This window comes from Pistacia vera, unplaced genomic scaffold (genome assembly GCF_008641045.1).
Source record: "Pistacia vera cultivar Batoury unplaced genomic scaffold, PisVer_v2 Contig317, whole genome shotgun sequence".
NCBI classification, from domain to species: domain Eukaryota; kingdom Viridiplantae; phylum Streptophyta; class Magnoliopsida; order Sapindales; family Anacardiaceae; genus Pistacia; species Pistacia vera.
The window spans coordinates 94,399-103,511 of record NW_022196132.1 but is presented as its reverse complement, the minus strand read 5'-3'; the positions used below and the strand labels follow the sequence as shown (position 1 = coordinate 103,511).

Here is a 9,113-nt window from a genome sequence, read left to right as displayed (position 1 = left end):
GGTAAATAAGAGAAAAAGAATTCAAAAGAAACATAAATTAATTAAGAGAAAATGAATTCAAAAGTAAAATAAATTTCATTCATAAAAATTTATGGTATGAATGTGCAGAACTCTATTGTGTTGTAAATTTTTTCTTTTTCTTCTTGTTCAATTTTATTACTCTTTTTCCTTTATTCCTTACTTGGGACTTGCGATACTCTATTTTTTGGACCCGGGTGACTTTCAAATATTGAAGTCAAATTAAATTTTCTATTTTCTATCCTACATTTAAAATTAATTAACAATGTCTAATGCGACTTGACACATAAAATACAAATTCTCAGGAAATAATAAAAGTTATACTACTATATATACTCTACTCTGCGCATAGTTATCATTCACTGCCAAGCTTCCATTTACCCACTTATAAAGACCATCCCTAAACCCAAATCATTACGAAGAATACAAAATTTTCCACCATTTTCTGTCCACCCAAACACCACAAAACAAAGATGGGGCCACAGCTACGTTGTTGGGGTTTAACAAGGAAAGCTTACGCCGTAGTCACCATGTAGTCACTGTTCCTTTTCGCTGTTATTGGTTCTGCTCAGTCCATTCGCCACTTCTTTGCCCAAACTAACCTCGGCCTCCTCGTCTATATCCTTTTCATCATTCTGACGTACCTTGATAAGTAATAAATTTAATAGTTAATGTGATTATTTAAGTTTTCCTTAATAGCATGGTGTGATTGAAAATTGAGCTTGTGTGTTGTTTATGTGGAGCGTTGTTCTTATTGTACACCTATAGCAATCGTCATCCATGAAATCCATGGAATTTCATCTTTCTTCTGCTGTTTACTGTAATGCTTACGCTCTCCGAACTAGTTTCTATCTTCCGCGCCCCCACAAAAGGTATAATTAATATAAATATATAATGGCCATCTTAATCTACATAGCTTATACTATTTCTTTCCTAAATAACTGTTTTAATTCTTGAACTAAACTTTAATTCCCTGTTATTTTATTGGAGTAGGGTTTTCCCAAAAATCCCCACAAACATTATCAATTTTATATCTTGTTTTCGTTCCCTTTACTTTCATGAGGAATCCTGTGTTTTCATTACACAACTGCATGAGCACTAATCATTTGAATTAATTAAACGCCTAAATTAGTAGTCTATCTTGTAATTCTGAATGCTTTCTCAACTGCGCTTGATGAGCAATACATGAGGTTGAAATCAAGTACATTTTTCTGAATTGTGATATTAGGCTAAGCTAGCTTTGTTGAATTCACCAACAGGGAGTAAATTTTTGGAAGCTGCAATATGCATTAGTGTTTTCCAAGTTGCCCAAGCTTTCTATTCCTGGGCTTTGGAAATACTCAAAACTAGAGGCAAAAATTCCAGGTTTCTCGTACCCCTTTTGTTTGCTTATATGCTAATGCTTATTGTTTTCTCAATCATCGTGGTCTTTGCCAATTTAATCATCCAGGTCATTGTTCTTTCTCTTTTAATTTGCATCTTTTTCCCTCTTGGAAAGCCTGCCTGCTTGACATCGATCATTTTGTGTGGCTACATTGACACTCACAGCTTTATCAAGCTTATACCTGTGACAGAAAGATCAGGGCTATATGTTATGGCTGCAGTAGATTTATATCTCGATGTCGTCTACTCTTCCTTTCTCGTCTTTCATGAGTTTTACATGATGCTGACTCACATCTCGATCAAGCATTGCACCTATGCCTTCAGCCGTCAGCTCTGTACACTTGGCATCATCGACCTCTTAGTTGCTCTATTATTGAAGTCAGTCGGTGCTTCTGCTCCTGAATATGTGCATTATCCCCCAAATATTCCTCTACCACAACTTGATTTCCGTTTCCCCCGGTTGAACTTAAATATGAGCACGCAAACTTTTTCATGGCAAACAATTGGTATATAGTATTGATGCTACATATTACGTATGGAGGAATAAAACTTTTTTAAGTCTCTTTTATTACTAAAGTTTACCATTTATTATTTTCTATCTTTCTCTGATCGATATATTAAAACTCATTGTAAGGAGAATTATTATCATTAAATTATATGCCAAATTTCTGGGTCCAAGAGTTTTATAAAACATTTTTTATGTAAAAAAAAGGGAAAACAAGAAAAAAAGATTCAGAAATAGAATAATATGTATTTCATTATTCTCAATAGCCATAAGATTTATTTTAGGGTGCTCCTTTTGTGAATTGGTACCTTATAATTGTAGTAGAGTTTAGAGTGTGAGAATGTAAGATTATATTTGAACTACAAATTGAAAAGACAGACAATGCATTAAGAGAGGAAGTTTCATTCGCATATTTAAGAATCTTTAATAAAGGAAATTAAAAGTATAACTGTTTTTCTAAATATAATACTCCTACACCGTTATATATACTATAATTATAATTTTTCTAGGGTTTTTTTTATTGTAAAACCCGGGTGTTTGATTTTTTTTTTTGAGTATGTACCTGTTAGTTCCAGAAATGCAACTCTAACCTAATGTTCTGAAACCCAAACCGCCCCTTGACCTAGTCAATGGGCCAATTCCCAAGTTGGCCAATCCGAATAGTTGGACTGCTCGGTCTGTCTGATGATGTCAGCATATCCAACAAGTTTAAAACTTAAAAGACATACCCTTGATCAAGAATAAATTTCTATTGTAGCTTTAATTTGAAGATGTTTGTATTTGAGTTGGTTTAATAACTTATTCATTACTAAATCTTCTAGGTTGTGTTTTATGCCCATTGAGCATTGTCAATATGTTTCATATAGTCAATCATAATGGTAAAAGAATGAATTATAAATAAATATTTATATTTTAGTGTATGTAATAGTAATACCCAATATATCGTATTATAATTTCATTTACCATTATATTTTTAGATTTAACTTACGTCTTATCGCACCACTCTCTTCAGTAATATTTTAGGAGTAATGCTACAGTTACCGATGGGTGTGTACTGAATTTGTGCACCGAATGACGTGACAAAATCCTGACCGTTGATTTATTATCAGTTAATATTAATCAACGGTCAGGATTTTGTCACGTCATTCAGTGCACAAATTCGGTATAAACTTTTCGGTAAGTCTATCATTTTCCATATTTTAGTTGCTCTTTAAAATCTACACCAATTTACTTACTCTTTAAACTCTTACAGTTAAACTTCAAAACTTCTATTTAAAATTATAAATACAAATTTTTTATAAACAAATGATCTCAATCATCTATGAGAAAAAGAAAAGTTTTTGATTTGATAAATCAATCGGTAGGAGTCGAATATTTCTAAAGATTTTTTTTTTTCTTTCTCACTTCTATATACCTAGACAGATTTTGCTTAATGTTCCATAGAGATGTATAATATTTTTTTGTAGTTTTATGTCTAACTTTATTAGTTATGATTAAATTTCAAATACTTATGGACTAATTGGTTTTTTTATTTAAAAAAAAAAAAATAGGTTGCTTTTAATCGAAAAATGGTTTTGCACTCTTAGATGTCAAAATTGAGAGGGTAAAAGAGCCAATTGAAGAGAGTCAGAATATGTCCGATTGATATCTTTGAGAGAGCAAGAGAGACAACTGAAATAGCCTGAGTATGTCCGAGAGATATTTGAGAGAAATTTAATTTAATTGTATAGAATTGTATTGAGTTGTGAATACACAGTCTATTTATACAAAAGTGTGATAGGTATATAAGAATATAAAATATTATAAATAATGATATAACAAAGTAAAGAAAATCATATCTTAACATAATTAGGAATGAGAATAATTCACATATTCTTATTTCATATCCAGATGATACGTGAATTAATGTCACATATTTTCTTCTCATATTCACATGTCAACATTAGACTTGTTCAATGAGTTTAATATTTTCTTAATTAAAATATATGAAGAGTAAAAAGAATAAACATCTTTTTTATGTAATTACACAATTAAAATATAACAGAGTCCTACTTTATTTAGGTTTAGTAATCCTATTACAAATATAATAACCAGAAATCCCTTCTGCATTATAATTTGGCTTCCTTTTACTTTTAGGATTAGAGAGATAGCATATTTAAGCGACTGAATTATGATTTTCTCTGCATTATCAATAAATTTTTTTGTTGAAATAGATCACAGGGTGAAAGAGATCAAGCTATGACAGGTATGATATGTTATTACTTATTACTATGATATGACTTTTTATCACTCAATTTTATTTTATTTTATTTTTTGCATGTAATTAATCATGCAAATCTGGAACAATAAAACTTATCATATGAATTTTTATCACTCTTTTTTTTTTTTTTTTTTTTTCATGAAATTAATCTTGTAGATCTGGAATAATAAAACTTCACAACCACAGGAGAAAAATACAATGAAGAGATGGAAAAACTAAGGCAGCTGCAGGCAAGAGTAAATTCCGAGTTATTGCGTCTCCAACATTTGGAAAATCGGGTTGTCCAGCGAAAGGCCCGAGCGATAGAGCGTCTGAGAGCAATTGAGAGTAGCCAGAATGATGATGCTGGACAAGCATGGAATATGAGAATAATGGAGGACACGGAGGTTTCAATGGCTAAGATTCAAGCCCATCGAGTAGAGGGTATGAGCATAATGAAGAGTATCGAGGACTCAATTACTAAGCTTAACGCTGATCATGAGGTGGACATATTGGCAGATGCAATTCAAAGAATGAGGAATGAAGGTGAAAATATGAGGCTTTATTATATAATGGGCAAAATACTTTCTTTGATTGATTGATTGAATGTCAAAACATTAGATGTTTGAAGGACAAATATTAAATCTCATTATAGGATTAGGCAGCTTATTATTGGAAAAAGGCCACTACTTTTAAGGTTGGCTCACCACTTTATACCATAATTTCTAATCAGCACTTTTTCTAAATCAAACAGAACCAATGAAACCATAAAAAAGCCTTTCTTTAATTTTGGACTCAGAAGAAATAATTTAAATGACTTATTCTCCTCTTCCCATCATTTATATAAGAAAAATGCTACCCTTACTCACTCCTTCTACTCACTTCTCTTACTCACCTTTGTTAAAATGATATATGGTACCCGTACTATGCTATATATTTACAAAGGTGAGTAAGAAAAGTGAGTAAAGGGAGTGAGTAAGGCTAGCATTACTCTTTATATAAAGGGTTTAAACGAATTACCTCTCCTGTGGTTTTCAAAATTAACAGTTGGTCCCTTGGTTATGCAAATTATCCAACTACCTCCCTCGTCATCAATTTTTGCCGTTAAATCTAACTGTTGACTTACGCAATGACCAAATTACCCATAAAAATGAGTTTCTACAAAATTAAGAAAAACATATCTAAATATTTAATAAAAAAAAAGATTTCACTTGACATCAAACTTCAATAAAAGTACCTATAACATAAATTTTTTTAAACAATTAAAAAACCTGAAAAAAATATTGTTGATGCGTGATTTTTACACCAACGAAACGCACGTGTGAAATGCTGAGCTGGCTCAGAAGACACACGTGAATGTAAGAAAAAGAGAGTAAATACAATGAGAAAAGCGTTTTTAAAGTGGTTCGGATGCTAAGGAAGCAAGTCATACGTCCACTGTTATTTTATTAATGATGGGGGTCAGGTTGCATTAGCTGACTGACTTACAAATGATAGTACAAGCGAGTGAATGCTATAAATGATAGAAAGAGAGTAGCTAATCAAGAGTAAAAATGAGCCAAATCCCCTGAATGAGAGAGGAACTCTCAATTTATAGTGGGATGCATTGAGGCAATCATTACCGAATCTGTGAGTTGGTGGGATTATCCGTGCAAATCCTTCTTTATGTTACATTGCCCACCTTCTAGAGTGATTTGCGCGATTTGGCGCAGGGATTGGACACGTGGGATCACCACATCTTTTGGCTGGTCTGGCGCGCACCCACTATTCTGACAGAAGCAGGCTGCAGGTGTACCCATGTTTTGACTTTTGCATGTTGACAGGGCCTTACGTCAGCCCTTATATTTTTCAGGCATAACAGAAGTCCCCTAGTTTTTAAGGTTTGAGAATCGAACCTTGGAAACTATAAGTCATGCCGCGATTGGATGATTTCTGGAAATTCCGGTGATTCCGACCTGATTGAAATTAGGTCGGCGTAGCACTTTTTGCGAACATGACCTCGCATGGTCCTTGTTTGCAGAGGATGAGCAAAGAAGAGAAGGCAAATTCAGGTCGAAGAGTCAGAGTCTGATTCCTAGGGCGATTAACCCTGAAGGTCGCAACCAGACGTCGCGAAGAGGTCAGGTAAAGAACCAGCGAACGACACGATCTCTGCTAAAGGTGCGAAGAAGGAAACTCCAGTGCTGGACTCGCTGGGGAACCTGTCGGAGTACCTGCATCCGATAGTCTATACTTTGCTAGAGTACGGACTCTTGGAAGCATTCGAGCAGTTCGTAGGTTCCAGCGACGTGGACCTAATGTCCACATCGCTCCAGCACTTAAGCAAGGTAAACGAACTTTCCTCAGCGAGGACTTCCCTTAGCTCCTTTTGATAAGCTAACTTTATCTTTTCTTGTTCGCAGGCCCTGCTTTCCATGCAACTGTCCCTGGAAAAGGTTCGACTGGGAGCTGCAAAGGAGGAGGTCGCACCGAAGGAGGAGAACGCAACGCTCAAGCGAGGCTTGGAAGCTGCCAAGGCAGAAAGAAACCTATCTTTTGAGTCGGCGAACCGATACCTAAGCGAAAGGGACGCTGCTCTTCGTACAGTGGACTTCCAAAAAGCCGAGCTCGAGAAGCATGCAGAGAAAGTAAAGGAACTCCAAAGGACTATAGTCAGACTCTCCAAAGAGGTTGGAGAGAGGGACCAGGAGCTGAAAACGACCTCTCTGCGGGCCTCGCAAGCAGAACAAGAGAAGGATGCCTCCGAGAAGCAAAGAAAAGCTCTCGAGGCAGAACTTCAAGCTAGTTAGGGAAAAGTTGCTTCCCTGACCGAAGAGATGTAGAATAAGGCAGCAGAGGTCGAGGAAAAGGCTGTCGAATGGGCAATCGAGTCTATCTATGCCTTGCGGCCGAAGAATCAGTATATCGATATTTCTGACCTCCCGGAGGACTGCCAGGAAACTCTCAGGTCCACGGCGCGGCAGGATGATGAAACGGCGACCGCCCGAAATTTTGATCAGATAGAGGGTTCGGGACACGCCTCAAAGAAGCCCCCAGCCGACCAGCCTTAGGATGATGAGGTCGGTCTTCCAGGATTCAGATTAGGGCTGACAATTGTACCATTTTGCCTGCTGTACTCTTCGCATTAATGAAATACATTTTGCTTTTACAATTTCTGTTCGCTTTATTATACATGAGTTTACATTTTGTCGTACATTGGAACAAGTTTATGCGAACATGATATCATATTTATACGAACAAGATTACATGCGAAGACTGTTACAAGCGAATAGAATAATACTTAAAAGGAAAACTGAGTTCGGAATTACTGATAGTAAGGTCGAAGATGCTCAGCATTCCAAGCTCGGGGTACTTTGGAACCATTCAGCCTTTTCAGATAATAAGTCCCTAGTCTTATCACCTTGTCGATGCAGTACGGACCTTCCCAGTTCGGTCCTAACACTCCTGCACTTGGTTCCCTAGTACCGAGAAGAACTTCCTTCAATATAAGGTAACCGACTTGGAAGTCTCTTCGTCTAACCTTCGAATCAAAGAACCTCTTTGCGCGTTCTGATAGGCTGCTATTCTTAGCGATGCCTTGCTGTGATGTTCTTCAACAAGGTCTAGACTTGCTCGCATAAGTGCTTCATTGTCGGCTTCATTGTACAAGTCCCTCCATAGCAAACCGGTCCCTACCTCTACAAGGATCATCGCTTCGCAACCGTATGCTAGCGAAAAAGGGGTTTCTAAGGTAGAGGTTCTCGAAGTTGTCCTATACACCCATAGGACTTCGGGGAGGTCGTCGGCCTAATTCCCCTTGGCTGCGCCAAGTTTGGCCTTTAGAGTGTGCTTGATGGTTTTGTTGACAGCTTCAACTTGACCATTTGCTTACAGTCTTGCGACTGAGGCAAATTTTTTATGGATGCCCAACTCGTCGCAAAACTGCTTGAACTCCTCGTTATCGAACTGTTTTCCGTTATCCGAGATGAGGGTATGAGGAATTCCGTAGCGGCACACAATATTCTTGAAGACAAAATCTTTGAGTTTCTTGGTCGTGATCGCGGCTAGCAGTTCAGCTTCCACCGAATTGGTAAAGTAATCTACCGTGACCACGGCATAGTTGACTCCCCCTCTACCGACTGGCATGGGACCGATGAGATCGATTCCCCACATGGAAAATGGCCAGGGGCTAGTCATTGTTATCAGTTCGTGAGAAGGAGCTTGCGGTATGTTCGCGAACCGCTGACACTTGTCACACCTCTTGACAAAGTTGTAGGCGTCTTCTTGGATTTGGGGCCAATAATACCCTTGACGAACAACCTTGTTCACAAGAGATCGTACGGTGGTGTGGTTACCGCAGATCCCTTCATGTATTTCCTTCATGACGTAATCTGCTTCTTCGCTGGTTACACATCAGAGGAAAGGGGTGCTAAACCCTCGCCTGTACAGTTGGTCCCCGATAAGGGTGTAACGAGCAGATCTTGTTCGCAGAACCCTTACCTCAACCTTGTCGTCAGGCAAGGTCCCATCCTTGAGGTATTGGAAAATGGAAGTCATCCAGGAATCTGATTCTGTTACATTCATGGCCTGTTCGATCGGGCTGATACTGGGGGTCTCAATGAATCGAACAGGAATGCTATCTGGTGCTTCTGAGTCCAGCGATGAGGCTATCCTTGCCAAGGCATCTGCCATAGAGTTGTTATCTTTGGGAATCTGGGTGATCACGAAATGCTTGAACTGCTCGAGTGCGGCCTTAGCTTCCTTTAGATAGCGAATCATATTTTCTTCTTTGGCTTGGTACTCCCCTAAGATCTGGTTAACGACCAGCATGGAGTCGATGTGGATGCTGATCGCGGTTGCACCCATTTCTCTGGCCAACCGCAATCCGGAGAGCAGAGCTTCATACTCGGCCTCACTGTTGGTTGTCTTAAATCTGAACCGGAGGATGCCATGAACGCGAGCCCCTTCGGGACTCAAAAGGAGAAAACC

At 37.8% G+C, this 9,113-nt stretch overlaps 1 protein-coding gene across 1 annotated transcript; it reads left to right on the top strand.

Annotated features, from left to right (window-relative positions):
* Positions 1–4,372: 4,372 nt before the first annotated feature.
* Positions 4,373–6,934, top strand: LOC116136526. Its single transcript, XM_031422218.1, has 3 exons — positions 4,373–4,691; positions 6,166–6,269; positions 6,548–6,934. The coding sequence occupies exons 1-3, from the start codon at positions 4,373–4,375 to the stop codon at positions 6,932–6,934; spliced, it is 810 nt and encodes a 269-aa protein (XP_031278078.1).
* The last annotated feature ends 2,179 nt before the right edge of the window (positions 6,935–9,113 follow it).

Excerpts from the sequence above, each read along its gene's own strand:
- LOC116136526 (XM_031422218.1), top strand. The coding sequence starts at position 4,373 with ATGGAAAAACTAAGGCAGCTGCAGGCAAGAGTAAATTCCGAGTTATTG. Across the intron at positions 4,692-6,165 it reads TCAAAGAATGAGGAATGAAG|AGGATGAGCAAAGAAGAGAA; the intron begins GTGAAAATATGA and ends CCTTGTTTGCAG. Across the intron at positions 6,270-6,547 it reads AGACGTCGCGAAGAGGTCAG|GCCCTGCTTTCCATGCAACT; the intron begins GTAAAGAACCAG and ends TCTTGTTCGCAG.